Source organism: Plectropomus leopardus, chromosome 1 (assembly GCF_026936395.1).
Source record: "Plectropomus leopardus strain MGB_pleo_1.0 chromosome 1, ASM2693639v1, whole genome shotgun sequence".
NCBI classification, from domain to species: Eukaryota; Metazoa; Chordata; class Actinopteri; order Perciformes; family Serranidae; genus Plectropomus; species Plectropomus leopardus.
Window position 1 is genome coordinate 34,028,806 of NC_142176.1, and position 16,358 is coordinate 34,045,163.

At 39.3% G+C, this 16,358-nt stretch overlaps 1 protein-coding gene across 3 annotated transcripts in view; it reads left to right on the top strand.

The window, feature by feature from the left end:
- Window positions 1–1,587: 1,587 nt before the first annotated feature.
- The window catches only part of LOC121940967 (transcription initiation factor TFIID subunit 4), a 103,848-nt gene continuing 89,077 nt past the window's right edge, over window positions 1,588–16,358 (top strand). For 2 of the 3 annotated variants that reach the window (XM_042483653.2, XM_088080537.1), the window contains exons 1-2: window positions 1,589–2,981; window positions 6,763–6,923. In XM_042483653.2, coding sequence (XP_042339587.2) covers window positions 1,637–2,981; window positions 6,763–6,923 — 1,506 coding nt within the window. In that variant the 5' untranslated portion in view covers window positions 1,589–1,636. Of the gene's footprint in view, window positions 2,982–6,762; window positions 6,924–16,358 lie in introns of all 3 variants that reach the window. The other variant, XM_088080529.1, reaches the window with a different exon arrangement.

The window sequence follows — 16,358 nt, forward strand, 5'->3', positions numbered from 1 at the left end:
TGCCTCCTTATTCTTCTACCGCGATCTTTTCCGAAAGCGATTGGACGAAAAATGCCGAGGTCGGTAATATTAAGACTGCAAATACAAATTGGCTCACCTTTACATTTATTTTTGAACGAAGAAAAATAGTATAGTAGTCATGAATCACTAGTGTGCTTTACAGAGATTTGAGATTTGGCCATTTTATCATATCGCGATATTACACAACACGGCCTTTCTCCACCCTGCCCCCACATTGTCAGAGAAAAAAAATATACGTAGAAAATGTATACGTAACGCATAATTAGTTTTTTGCACATCAAATTGCACTTTACATACATAAAAAGGATTATAAACCCTGAAACCTAGTCGTGTAGGAAGTATGTTACAGATGCCACAAATCCCAGTTTGCTATTGTTATGTAACACTATTACAACGGTTCGTCATTACAATCTATTAAATTAGACTTGGAGAAAAAAAATCATATACAGCTGGGATGTCCCCATGGATGTCTATGTTTTTTTTTTTGTTGTTGTTGTTTTTTAAAATAGTCCAGTTATAAAATTGTTTTGGTTTGATATTCACGGCTGGCTGTCACTGAAAATGGACAATGTACTTTAATTTAGTCACTTAGATGTAATTTATTTTATGGAAAACCTGGAGGCATTGAACTAAAATATATTGAAAAACTGAATAGCAAAGCCAAAAAACTGTGCACATGCATATCTAGGTCCTTTCTCATTTAATGTCTTCTACCTTGCTCTTTTGTGCTCCTTACTTGTTTACCCAATGTTTCTCCATTTTGTTTTTTTGTTGCCTTTTTGCTTAAAAATCCATTTTCTCCTTTGATTTTCCGAAATATTGCTACCTCTAATGTATTATATTTCTAATATTACTTTTTTTGTGTCTGTGTTGTAGCATTGTTTCCGCCATTACTGCTAATCTGTCTTTTTTATTTGTTTATGGATTCCCTGACTTGTTCTGTACATTTTGCTATATACAACAAAAATAATTTTAAAAAAAAGTTATTTAATAACAAACATATATACAATAATCTGAACATGCCAGGGTTACATGAATAGAAAAAAATATTAAAGAAAAGAAAAACAAAAATAAACATAATAAAAAATACTACAGAAAAACCCCCCAGAAAATATTGCCTTTTTAGTTCATTTGAAATGTATTCGTCTCAATTGATTTTTTGTTTTTAAGGCCTCTTATTATGGTGCAGTAGGCTATTGTTTAAGCTCCTGTCAAACACAAGGTTCTGTCTTCTTGTTGATGTGGAAGTAATTGCACAAAAAAATGAATGTCTCTCTCCAACTCCTCGCTTTCTAAGTACGTTAAAATGTCTTTATCCTGCAGTTTAATTACTTGTCCAATTTTCCTTCTCAGATAAAGTTGGACATCCATCCAACATATTCTGGTATACATACAGTTATATAACAAATGACAGATTGTTTCTTCCACTAATTAAAAAAAAAGTACAAGAATATTAAATATTAAGCCTAAATCGCTCCAATGTAAAAAAAAAAAAAGGATGTCCCCACCCCCACCTCCCACCCTCATCAAATGACGTCAGATTCATTCCCACAATGCCTAGTAACACGCAGGCGCACTGTAAAAAAAAATATAAGACAGCTATCTGTGATCAGAGATGGCGGGCGCCTCCGACCCCCTGGAAGATATGCTCTTTTCAGAGGTGGATGAAAAAGCTGTGAGCGACCTAGTGGGCTCGTTGGAGTCACAGCTTGCCGGCCAAAGCAACACAGCAGGTAAAACAGACGAAAACGGAGGCGCTGGCTCAGTGCCCCCCGCTAACCATCACTTAGGAAAAACGCTACCAGCTCCTGTGGGCACCACAACACTAGAACAACAACAACAAGGACGCCGTAATAAACCTGAGATGCGCCAGGAGATCAACTCTAAAGACGTCAGCCTGGATAAAACTGTCACATCTTCCTCTCTTGGCTGTAGCCCTTCTTTTGGCGAGCCCTCCACCACTTCGGCTGCCTGTGTGAACGCCACTAGCAGCGGCTCGCTATCACATGGAGCATCCATCACAACACTGACTGCATCTGGTGTGTCAACTTTGGCATCCACGCCAGCCAGCATCAGCACCGCGGCCAGCCGGGGGTCTAAGGTTTGCTCGGGCACAGGGGAGGCGTCGGCGGAAGCTCACCCGCCGAGAAAACGCATCACCACGCCGCGGAGGAGCGCTTCGGCTCGGATAAAGAGTTTGAACGGCGCCGCTGTAACGACGAGGAGGAGCAGCAACACAGCTGAAAACGTTAGCTCTGTGGACACCAGTGCAGCGACACCTAACTCTACTCGACCGGTGACCTCTTCTATTAACACCTCGACTTTCACCCTGTCAAACGCTAACCTTCCTTCAGGTCAGTCGGCTATTGCTCTGGACCGGGGGACTCCTACCATTGCTTTGCATAGACTCCCCAGTCACATTGTAGCGAGCATAGCCCAGAACGGTAACGGGACCAGTGTTTCGGCCTTGGTCCAGCAGGGCGCTCGCATAGGACCTATCAACGCCTCAGCTCCACTGGGGAACAAAACACTCACAGAAACCGGGGCTTCCAAAACAGACGATTGTCAGTCCAAAATTGTAATGTCAAGCCAGTCTGGTAGTGTCAACTCTGTAATAAACACTGTTTCCTCTGCGCCTTCTGTTGTCACACCAACAACTACAGCAGCAGCAGCAACAACAACCACATCAGTGACCCAGCCTCTGAGCTCTGCTCCAGCTGCTGCTTGTGTGACAGCGAGTTCTGTATGTGCAACTGGTCAAACTACAACAGTGACTACTACTATCAGCATGGTCAGGCCCACAGCCCCCTCTCCAACACCTGCTGTGGCCACCTCTGCACAGACGCAACCCCGTCCTGGACTTACTGCACCTCAAAGGATCGTAGCCCCCCAGCTGATTGTCAGACCACCTCAGCAGCAGACGACCATTCAGCTGCCCCCAGGGTTTACCATCCCACCGGGTAAGGTTTGCAGGAGGGAAGCCAGAGCAGCAAGACAGTGCTGCAGAAACCTGTGTTACGATAACCTGACCTGAGACTCACAGGTTTGGTTGTCAGCATGATTGTTTGTTTGACTGTCTTTAGTGCAAGGAGGTTGCATGTGTGACATCCTATTCTTGTCCCATATTTGTCTGTTTGTGTTGGGAAGCTTGGGAAGTTATCGTGTATTTGTTATGGGGTGGAGCATGTTCCTAAGGTAAAAAATGCCTTTTGATATATGTTTCTGTTAGCTCACTGTGAGTTTTAGCATGGGCGGCCCCATGGGGAATCAAACACTTCACCAAGCCACGATGTGACAACTGAGTTGTGCAAAGTATTACATTTACACCAAGCATCCTCAACAGTCCACCACACATACCACACTTTTGAGTCAAACATAAGAAATAAGAAAAACTTGCATACAATTTGGTGTGCAACAACTGACATCGTCAAATGACGTATGTCTGTTAGGGCTGGATGGATTATGGGCCTGGCAGATTATCAGGGTCGATATTTGGCATTTTGCTGATTATCTGTATTGGCATTTTATTTGTAATGATCGGCAATAAAATAAAGTCATTAAAAAGGAACTTTTACTTTGCAAAACCTAAGGGAGCTATTTTAATATATTAGTTTTTTATTCAAATTTTCACTTAACTTTATTTTTTAAAAAAAAGGTTGCTGGGAACTTGCTTCATATGATATTGAAAATCTCAGCTTTGGTTAAACATTTGCCAAAGGCAGTTAAACAAAGTTTTGTGTTGGGGTTTGTGCATATTAGTTATGGGTCTTATCAACCACTAATAAGCGGTATCGGCCCTGAAGAAACAGTATCGGTTGACCCCTAATATCTGTACATTTCAGTATTTAGCTGATGCTTAATTAAGATGACTTAAGTCTCCACAAGAGATCGAACTTGCAAACTGACAGTAAAAACTCTGTCACACCTATAACCCAAGGCAGATCTTATGAGTTCACTGTCAGGAGCAGACAGGGCTCTCTCCAAAGAAATAATTTACAAATCTTACCACCAATGTATTCACACATCATGTAGTGTAAACAAAATGTCACATTCATCATCAGGCATTTGAAGGTTTTCCATCTGCAACATACACTGAAAAAAAAATCAACTGAACACTTGTTTCTGTTCCCATTTTTCACAGTTGGCAATTAAAGATCTAAAACTTTGTTCATGCACTCAATAGATGTATTTCTCTCAAACTTTGCAAATTCCCAATAAAAGAACACTCTAAAAATGTTCAGTTTGATCACACAACACAATGCCACAGATGTCTCAGGTTTTGAGGGAGCGTGCCAGTGGCAGTTCATTTCATTATCACAAGACGTCTCTAATGTCATTTCCCTGAATTTGGTAGTTTATCCAACTGGCCTTACAACTGCACAAATTGGCTGGAACTTCTTTCAGGTCAAGACCCTGATGAGGATGATGTGCATGCAAATGAGCTTCCCTGAGACAATTTCTGAGGGTTTTTGCAGAAATTCTTCAGTTGTGCAAACCAACTGTTGCATCAGCATGAGTGCATAAAAAAAGTCTTAGATTAATTCAATTTGCGAAAAGTGGGAGCAAAAACAAAAGTGTTGCATTTAAATTTTTGTACAGTGGTGAATGGCAAGTACTCTTATGACTTTAACCAATGTTTCCAACATGTATATCTTACCTAATTGCATTTCCAAGAATAATATTTATAAAGATGTCTTTTTCTAGGTGAAAAAAAGAAAAAAAGTGGTGGAATGTGTCTCGGTGTCAGTGCAAACACATCAACACCTTGAAAGGTCCACCAATAGTACATTAAGACAATAAAATATGTGCTGGAGCTAGCATACAGTGCAAAAGAGAGTCCATGTAAGGGCTCAGAATCCCATCAGGTGATTGAAGATGACAGTGTGGCGGGATGTCTTTCTGAGAATTGGCGTAGAACAATGACCCATACTTTTAAGTGGGTTTAACTTTATGAATAAAATTAAAGAAAAAAACAGCTTAAAAAGTAGAGATCTGTTTCCCTCAGGTTTTGTGTTATTTGGTAACTTTAAGTAAAGTTCGGGATGCACAGGGAAACTTTTGGCAACTCAGATGGGCAAGTGGTGCTTCCTGTTTTTATAAAAAAACACGTTAGAGTCTCTTGTTGTTGGGAAACACATATTTGTAAGCGTAAATATTTTCCTATTTCTGGGAGAATCTACAATGTTCAAAGATTATAAAATGTATTAAAAGCCCTGCTTAATCATCTAATTAACATAAACTGTAAACATTTATAGTAGCCCAAATAAACTGGCATAAGTGTATGTTTCCCACATTCTCCAGGTAGCCAACCTCTATGAAGTAATTATTCTGTCACTGACTAAGAACGGCAGGTAACAACTGTGGTCAGGAGGGTTCGTGTGCTCCCCAGCTGCTCTGAGTCATCTCACCTCAGGAATAATGGCTCAGCCAGATAGCCAAGACAACGATCGGACTATGAGATCAACCTCTGTATTGACCTCATGGCGTTTTTGCTATATGCTAATTCTGCAAATATAAACAAATGTGTAATAAAACATTTGATCCTGACCTGACACGGGCTGCTCCACAAGCGTGGCATTACACTAACTGCTATCGTAGCCTTTTAGAGAGAGCAAAGAGTCCGTGTAATTAATGTAGCTCATGATCACAGCTTCAGCTCAGTTCCTAATCCTCAGACCATCATGTGTGCATTGGTCTGATACCCAGGAAGGTCTTGATCTTTTCTTGGAATGTCTGATTTGAGGAAGTTACACTGTAAGCAGCATTGTAGTGCAATGAAATAAATAACAATGCACAGTGGATTGTCCTGATATATGAAAATAACAGATACTATTTTCTGTATTAGGATGCCCACGTTTTGACAAAGTACTTTTGCAAAGGTTAACTTCAGTTTAATATTCCTTTTGCACCCATTTTAAACAGTGTTTAAGCTTTTGAATGGGACTACTTGCGGTTTCCTGTTACAGACACCTTTCACCCAATCAGAAACATATTCAGCGTCCATTGTATAAGTTCATTCACCATTTAAATCCTGGGAACTTGACAAGACATGCAGCTTCTTTTTGTTGACATTTAGTGTGGCAATCAGATGTTCCCATTTGCCACACCTTTATTTACATTTTTTTCTTAAAGTTGTGTTGAAGTTGCTTTGCCATTCAAAAAACTCTTCAAATTTACATGGTCCCCACGGTCATGGAAAAGCTGGAAAAGGCATGGATCTTGGAAAAAAATCATTGAAGGTTTTGGAGAAATCACAGATTTTTTTTGTGTGTGATGACATTGATACAGTGATTTTCCGTGGATAACCTCCCACACAATGTAACATAACAGCAAATTTATTTTCTGAAGCTGCTGATGTCATGTAGCTCTAATATGCGTCAGTGTGTGACAACACTTTGTTTACCTGCATGTACGGTTCTTCATTCAGCCATAGAAACCTTTTGAAATCTTGTCCATGAAAAAATGTGAGAAGTCTGCATATACCATTTTGTAATGAGACTCTAATTGGCAGGTTAAATGTTGCATTTTCACCGGCTGCTTGTGAAGAGTGTTTATTTTTAATCGCTATAACCTGCCAGAATTTTAGAATCAAAACCTCCTTTGGGATGATATTTGGTTATCTGTGCACAAGGCATCCACAAACTTGACATCCACATGTAATATTATTTAGCTAGTTAAAAACTGTTTAGTGACTGTAATGTTTAGGTGTTATTCTAATGACTGTTCCTTGTGACTCTCCAGGGATGGTGTTGGTACGCACTGAGTTGGGACAGCTAGTGATGGTTCCTCAGCAGGCTTTGGCTCAGGCTCAGGCTCAAGCTCAGGCTCAGGCCCAGAACAACATCTCTCCACGACCTGCCACTCCCACAACAGGAGCATCCTTCAGAGTAACAACTCCTCAGGTGAGACTCCTAATCCACATGGTAGCTGCCACCTATAGACTTTCATTATTATGCCCACAGCGCACAGTATTACTGCACCATGTTGCTTCTTTGCAGCCAGACAAGAACAAAAAAAGGAGAAGTGAGACAGGTTAAGGAGCTGAGTGTATAAATACACATGGCGACATGGTTAAGGCATTTATCAGGACACACGGCATGCATGGTTTGTTTCACTTTTGTTTCCAGTCGGGGAACAGATAATGGACCATCTGATTTGTCTGTCCACATGTACGTCACACACAATGGGCTTTGCTCATGAAACATTCCTGTGCAGAGATTTAATCTTAACTGGGTGATTTTCCTGTGTTCAGTGCCTGTTAATAAAATTACAATAACAAGAGAGTAAGTAGTAGTAGAGGAGGAGGGCTGCCATCCATATCAACTGTTATCCTTTTACTGACTGTTATTAGAGATGTTGCAACACTGAAACATTTGTGAATGAGGCTTGTGTGACTAATTAGCCAAAGAGAAACACCCCAAATTAGCAATTATTTTACAATTTCATATATTGCCTATATGGGTGGGCGATATGGCTTTAAAATAATCTCATCATTTTTAGGCTATATCGCGATACAGGATATATATCTTGATATTTTGAAATTTCCTCTAAACTACTGTTAACCACTAAAATACAAAATGTTTGTTGTTTGTTTAATAATAAAGTTTACTAGATTGCTGTTATAATGCTAAATAGAGTAAAGTATAAAGGTAAATAAAGTACTGTTATAGTAAAGTTAAAGGACTGCATGGTAAATTGACTGTCAGATCAATATCACATTTGAGATTGGGCCAAAAAAGTATATCAGGACATCCCTATATATATTACTTGGCATATTTAAAAACCCATTGTGAAAATGCATATTCAGAAGTCTGAAAACAGGGCAGTTTTTCTTCATGCATGAAAATCTCACATTTTTAAAATAAATGGTTTTCACTAGATATAGTGATGCCATATATGGAATTAGCTGAAAACCAATTCTCTTTGGCACATCGTATTTAATGTTTGAAAATGAAAGAGTTATCATCCAGGACAACTGAAAAGTTTGATCCCACAGATAGTGTCAGACTATGGACAGCCCCTGGTCCTGAAAAAAGGAAAACACAGCCTAACATACACTGAGTGTGAACTTCTGTTCTTCACTATTTGATAAGTAAACTTCTTTCATTGCCCTCAACTAAGGCACAAACCTAAGAACTTTAAGTTGCTACAGAACGGCTGCCTTTCATATTATTAGGATGAGCTTAAACCAAAAGATAGTTTTCTATACTTGGATTATTAAAGTAGAATAAAATAAATAAATTAAAGGCAATCGGATGATTATTCTTCATTTTATGTTCAATTTTAGTTAAGGCATGGCAAGCACCAGCTCCCTGGTCTTATTATTTTTATCTTACTTTATCTTTTATCTTACAGTCTCTCTGTCAGTGTTAATGGCACAACTGGTGACCTTTGTCAAAATGAATTCGACTGATTAAATAGAAGAAACTTTGATCTAATTACGTGCGGGTTCATAAAGTTGATATAGGTTAGGCAGCAGCTCATTAAGTGAACAGCTTAGCTCGACGCCCTAATTGGGGTGTGATTAATATGTTAAACCGTGTAATTAGAAGGAATGAATATTCTTGATTATTTTACGTATAGATTAAACTAAGATTAATTGGTGAATTAATGTCTCAAGGCTCCTTAATGACTCCATGGGGTCCTCTCATCAAAATTTAACGAGCCACTGAATCATTAATTGGAATTTGCTTATTATCACCTGTGGATACATCATTCATGCAGAAACCTGAGCTTGCGCTGCCGGGTCCACACCTTTGGAACTTAATTGGCTTTAATAAAGACATGAGATGGTTTGTCTCTCACAGTTTCTCTGTGAATCAAGTGGGCTGACAGCTGAAATGGCAGATAAATATTTCTTCTGATTAGAAGAAACTAACTCTTATCTTTCTTATTCACCTCAGAGTGTATGACACTGACACATCAGGTTTGCAAACTCACATTGGCATGTTATAGTATAAAAATGAATTAAAATAAGAGACTTCTTTGACTTAAAAATCAATTTTAACTGCAAGGCATTTAGAACGTTTTGTGGCAATCGGTGGTGAGGATTGCAGATTGCAACCAGCAGAAACTTCTCCCGATTACAATTTCTTTAGTGTTCATTGTTCAGGAAGTTTTTACCGGGAGCTGAATTATCCACGGTGATCTCCTCCTCTCCAAAACAAATGGATAAATCCATCAAAACTGTAAAAACCACTGAATAAAGCAGTTTTACATTGCAAATCCGTGTCTCTTCTAACTTGTTCGACATGTCACGGATGGCCCGCTTTTCCAGCACCTGCAAATGAGTGCTCACCTTATTTCTGATCCAGGAGGTTTTTACCGAGAACTTAATTATCTTTAGAGGTCTCTTCCTCTCAAAAACAGGTGATTTAAACTGGTAAAAACACAGATAAAGGCTGTTTCAAGTTACAAATCAGTGTTGGCGCTATTTAGCATGTCGGAGATGGGGTGCTACCCTAGCATGTGCTCGTGTGCTCACCTTTTTTCTCTGATAACTGAAGATCCAGACGTAATGGATGTTTTGACGGGGAGCTGAAAAGTCCATAGAGGTCTTTTCCTCTCCAAGACAAACATATCCGACGATTAAACTGGTAAAAACACTGAATAAAGCGGTATTACATTGAAAAATCTTCTCAACTCTCTCATCTTGGAGGGACTTCTAGTTACGGTGGCTAAAAATGCTAATGGGGCTTATCTAGAGCCAATGTTTGGTTTTTCTGTCCTAGGCTTGGTTTTTCTGTCCTAGGGATCACATGGTGATCTTCGTAGACTACTAGGAGTTTCTAAGGCAAAGAAACCACACAATTCTTATTTTTTGGTGATTATAAATAAACTCATTTTCTTAGATTTCATTTCTGCCAAAATAGCCCCCTGAATCCTACACAATGGGCCTTTAATTCTGTTTGCTATATTGTAAATTGGAATTCAACGCTGTTGTTCTGTTCACCTCGGTGAGACAGTTGAGCTAATGTCAGTCTTCAACAGATGATTATTTTCATTATCAATTGATCTGCAGATTATTTTCTTGATAAATTGAATAATGCTTGGTATAAAATGTCAGAAAAAGTTTTGTACTTTTCCTTTTCCTTTTTAAATAATATTTTCTAATAATATACTTTTGGAACTGTAATTGCACTATAATGTCAGCATCTGTTAATAAACACAAATCTTTGTGAAAAATAAAAAATAAATAAATGAGTTAAATACCAGTAAAAGATTTCGATTTTCCAAAGCCCGACTGACCCTTTCAAACGTCTACATTGTCCGATCAAGAGTCCAAAACCCAAATACTGAGGCATAATACATGCTGATATTTCGCTCTCTATCACAGGAGGCGAGAAATGAAAACAGAAAATATTCAAATGTGGTAAGTCAATTGCTTCAGGTACACACGTGGACAAAATTGTTGGTACCCTTTGGTTAATGAAAGAAAAACTCACAATGGTCACAGAAATAACTTGAATCTGGCAAAAGTAATAATAAATAAAAATTCTATGAAATTTAACCAGTGAAGGTCAGACATTGCTTTTCAACCATGCTTCAACAGAATTATTTAAAAAAATAAACTCATGAAACAGGCTTGGACAAAAATGATGGTACCCTTAACTTAATATTTTGTTGCACAACCTTTTGAGGCAATCACTGCAATCAAACGATTCCTGTAACTGTCAATGAGACTTCTGCACCTCTCAGCAGGTATTTTGGCCCACTCCTCATGAGCAAACTGCTCCAGTTGTCTCAGGTTTGAAGGGTGCCTTTTCCAGACGGCATGTTTCAGCTCCTTCCAAAGATGTTCAATAGGATTTAGGTCAGGGCTCATAGAAGGCCTCTTTAGAATAGTCCAATGTTTTCCTCTTAGCCATTCTTGGGTGTTTTTAGCTGCGTGTTTTGGGTCATTGTCCTGTTGCAAGACCCATGACCTGCGACTGAGACCAAGCTTTCTGACACTGGCCAGCACATTTCTATCTAGAATCCCTTGATAGTCTTGAGATTTCATTGTACCCTGCACAGATTCAAGACACCCTTTGCCAGATGCAGCAAAGCAGCCCCAGAACATAACAGAGCCTCCTCCATGTTTCACAGTAGGGACAGTGTTCTTTTCTTGATATGCTTCATTTTTGCGTCTGTGAACATAGAGCTGATGTGTCTTGGCAAAAAGTTCCATTTTTGTCTCATCTGTCCATAGGACATTCTCCCAGAAGCTTTGTGGCTTGTCAACATGTAGTTTGGCAAATTCCAGTTTTTATGATTTGTTTTCAACAATGGTGTCCTCCTTGGTCGTCTCCCATTAAGTCCACTTTGGCTCAAACAGCGACGGATGGTGCGATCTGACACTGATGTTCCTTAAACTTGAAGTTCACCTTTAATCTCTTTAGAAGTTTTTCTGGGCTCTTTTGTTACCATTCTTATTATCTGTCTCTTTGATTTGTCATCAATTTTCCTCCTGCGGCCACGTCCAGGGAGGTTGGCTACAGTCCCATGGATCTTAGATTTCTGAATAATATGTGCAACTGTAGTCACAGGAACATCAAGCTGCTTGGAGATGGTCTTATAGCCTTTACCTTTAACATGCTTGTCTATAATTTTCTTTCTAATCTCCTGAGACAACTCTTTCCTTTGCTTCCTCTGGTCCATGTTGAGTGTGGTACACACCATGTCACCAAACAGCACAGTGACTACCTGTAGCCCTATATATAGGTCCACTTACTGATTACAAGATTGTAGACACCTGTGATGCTAATTAGTGGACACACCTTGGATTAACATGTCCCTTTGGTCACATTATTTTCAGTCTTTTCTAGGGGTACCATCATTTTTGTCCAAGCCTGTTTCATGAGTTTATTTTTTAAAATAATTCTGTTGAAGCATGGTTGAAAAGCAATGTCTGACTTTCATTGGTTAAATTTCATAGAATTTTTATTTATTATTACTTTTGTCAGATTCAAGTTATTTCTGTGACCATTGTGAGTTTTTCTTTCATTAACCGAAGGGTACCAACAATTTTGTCCACGTGTGTAGTTCAGTTGACTAATTGGTTAATCAATTAAATGTTTTAGCTCGAATGTCAGCTGAAGTTCTTAGAGAAAAAGTGCACAAAACTCAACTTTAACCTGGGTTAAGTTTTTAGAATGTCAACAGTGAACTAGGAGGAAAAGTTAGCATTTCACCTCTATAGACTTTTAGATACTTTCCTGTGATCATGTGATCTGTATTGAAAACACATTTATCTTGTACTGTAAGTGGTTACATTTAGTTTGCTGACAACTGAACACATGCTTTACAATTTATTGAAGCACAGCTCAGGAACCAGGAAAACAATTCACAGTTTTTATTATAATACTGTAAGTAATGGAATAGAAGAGGCTTTTAAACAACTCCTGGTTGTTACTTCTTTGGCGATAGTCATTCAGACAGATTATGCATGGCAAAAAAAAAACACTTTAGAGAGAAGCCTGTTTTTCATTTCAAGGTTAAGTGCTCAGTTGTATCTCAAAAGTTAAGAATTAAATACACTCTTTGATCTGGACTCACAAGGCTGCAGTAAAGAGGCCCTCTGAAGATCTTTGCCACCTTTTCATCAGATCATTAACTGCGAGGACAAAAGGCTGACACTAGAGGGCGGCATTTCATTGTCTTTTTAGGTCTGGTGAAACTTTCCTCTTTCTTTCTACCTCTGCTTTCACTCAGGAGTTAAAGTGTTTCCTGCTCCTCTTAACATTTTGTACTCTGGGTTACAGTCAGGGATGTGTTCATCTTTTTTGATATTATGAGTGTTATAAACAGTATCTCTGAATGCAAAAAGGAAACAAAGATTGAAATCAATGTGTCATCAGTTGTATCAGCTTATGCAATTAATGTTCAGGAAATACAGCCTACAGTGACAAACACATTCTTATTATAGAGCAGAGTGCATTGGAGAAGTGCAGGTCGGCCAGGGTTCATACAAGGTGCTTGAGGTGCTTGAAGTACTTGACTTTGACACTCAGAGATGTAAGTCCTGGAATACCTTGAAAATCATACATTTTTCGGGTTGGTCCTTGAAAAAGTACTATTATTGAGAGAAGAACAGAATGATGAGTTATTTCATGAATTGTATTAGATACATGTTTTAAATTAGGAAGCACACAACAGCTGTGGTTGCAGTTATTTGCTAATGTCATATGAGCGTCAATCAGTTGGCATAAACCAGTAAATAGTCAGCACCAGGATGTCTCGGCAGCCTGCAAAACACTTACAAACACCGGAGCAGTGCCATAGCAACAGTTAATTAATAATGAGTTGATTTTAGGTCGTGGCAGCATATTTGCTTCATTTACAAATAGATAGATAGATAGATAGATAGATAGATAGATAAATACTTTATTAATTCCGAGGGATGTTCTGGCAGTCAGCTGCATAATAAGCAGCATAATAACAATTTTAAAAAAGAATTTGCAAAATTTTCTTGCAACAGATTGTTGTGGAGAAAATCAAAATGAGTGCTTGGAAATGTGCTTGAAAGTCCTTGAATTTGACTGGCCCCTGTTCGTACGAACCTGGTATGCCATACTGGTGTTTGGAATACCCATCATACAGCAGCAGTAACTCACACTGCGATATATAGTGGGTAGTTATACATTCTCAGACAGCACTGCTACACTACAGCTGTAACACATTCCAAAATTGAAATTAAGTTTTCCACCCTCGTACTTTGGTAGTGTAAAAAACTTGGTGCTGATACATCAGGTGTGTAGATGCCAAAATCACTCTCATACAGCCCATAGTCACTCATCCTCCAGGCTTCCCAGTAGCCCACTGGCCTCACAGACTGAAGTCCGTATAGGTTACACAACGGCGGCCCCTTCCTGCCTCTCTGCTCGTACCTGGATCCACCCTGATGTGAACCCCCTCACGAAAGAGAGTCGCAGATTGTCATTGCCTCTCACAGTCACGCTGATGACAAATTAGCGGGCCGCGGCGTTGCCATCTCGACAGGAAAAGCAGTAGCGGGGAAATGAAAGGGAATGGTGTTTATTCCCAGAGCTCAACCCCTCTGTCGGCCTGTCACTCTTCCCATGACCCTGAGGGGAGAAACGGAAGGCATCCTGAGCTTCCTTCCTTCCATACCTGTTAAATCATTCATCATCCAACTGCCTGATTATTTTAAAAAGCTAACAAGGCTTTGGTTCTCGAGTGTGTTTGTGTGTGTCTGTCTGTGTGTGCGAGAGAGAGTAAGAGAGAGGCATAGCTGGCGGTGGGATGCACCCCGTGGCTCTTACCACCCTCCCCATCACCCCCATCCCCTCATCCCTTATACACCCCCGCCGAACTCCTCGGTACAACATTCTTTTGGAGCCTACAAAACTTTTAGTGGAGGGGAAACTCCCTCCTCCTCTTTCTTATCCTACTTCTTCTCCTCTACGTTCTTTGCCTCTTTCCCTCTGTCCTTGGCACGGTTTGTGTGTCTGTTTGTGTGTTTTTATTTGTGTACAAGACAAGTGCAGTTTATCATGTGCTTGAATGTGTGTGTGTGTGTGTGTGTTTTGTTCTCTCCTCTCTGCTGTCTTGTGTGTCAGTGCTTGTAAAGTGTGTATGTGTGTGTGAATGATTTGGCCGGCCTGTGAATGGAAGGCTGTGTGCCAGGGGTTGGGGCAGAGGCCCTCTTGGGTTGTCTTGGCCCATAGACAGGATAGCAGCCAGGAAGTGTGTATGAGAGTCTGTGTGTTTGTCTCTGCTAGTGTTTGTGTGTGTGATGAGCCACCGGGCATCGCCGTAGTTTTGCAGCACTTGGCACTCACTCCCAAGGCATCACATTTGTTCTTGTGCCGTTCTTATGCTAATTAACGAACCTGAGTTATGACCAATGTCATCATCCACCTTTATGAGTCTTAAAGAAGTTTTTCTTTCCAATTTTGATGTTTTTTGTGATTATTGTATGCAGGGTCTTTCTTTATACAGAAAAACATTCCCTTCTTCACTGTACTGTGACCTTATCAAACATTTGCAAACAACTTTTAATTCATACGTTATGTTTGAGTATACTGTTCCAGTTCACTGCTGGGATATTCAGTGTGTCCATCCACACGTGGCATGTGCTGTACTTTGTATATACTCCATGGGTCTGATTTATTCAGATTTTTAGACCTAATAATGCACATTTTGGCACAAGAGATAGCAGACAATGTCAAACTCCTAATACAAATATCACACTAAGAACAAACTTAGAACCCATGAGGGGTAGGGGGGGGGAATACAGTGTTGCGATATATATTTTATTTGTGTGGCAATATTGTATCAATTCATGAAGACCACATATCGATTTTTAAATATTATATGAAAAATTTATATTGCAAATACAAATTCAACTTTCTGTAGCCTACTAGAAAAAAAGATGATTTTTAGTCCACCGGTCCTCGTTTTGCAGGAGTAAAGGTGATTAATGAACAGACTGAAAACTTATCCTAACTTATATTTTTTGACAATTTTTTCTGTGAATATCATAAAATGTTGAAAATCGCAATAATATTGTATCATGACTTAGGTATCTTGATAATATCATATCATTGGACCTCTGATGATTCGCGCCTCTAGAACTCATCGGCTATCTGTTTGAGGATGATTTAGCCTCCAGCCAATATTTTGGGGTTGCTGGTGTAGACAGTGGATATCAGTGCTCTGATCATATACACTTGAAATAGTACTTGAGACAGATCTAGGCAACATTTCAGCTACTCTTTAAAAAGAGATGTCTGCATATGAATACAAATAAATTTTAAAAATCTGCTCAAAAGCTAAATGGTCCTCAGACAATCACATATGGGTACCGAGATTACACCTCGGCCCAACAGACTAGAAACAAAAAAAAACAGAACACCTCCGATACCAAAATCTTGTCATGTTGGCTAAAGCTTCAGCATACATTTGCAGATACAGTATCTGTTTATAGAAATAACACCTAGAATCAACACTAGACATCTTGCTCATTTTGTGCATGAATTAGCAATGAAACACACTTACCCAAGAAATATCGGCACAGTCTATTGTATGACTACTTTGGTCGTCAGAAACTGGGAGAATATGTATACAGACGCTCTCAAATAAAAGCCGAATGTCAGAACTTAGACATCCCAGTTAATGTTTCAAATCTATTGTGCTAAAAGGAAAGTGTCACTAAAACCATACAAAAAACTCGATCTGTTCAAATACTTACAAGCAACACTCAACAAGCAGCCTGATCTATCATTGATATGTGCTGATGCATCTGTATGTGCTGATTGTGAGGTTTTATCTCTGACATATGTCTTAATGTGAGGTGTGCCACTGCTAATGAGGCAGTGTCATCAAAACTGACT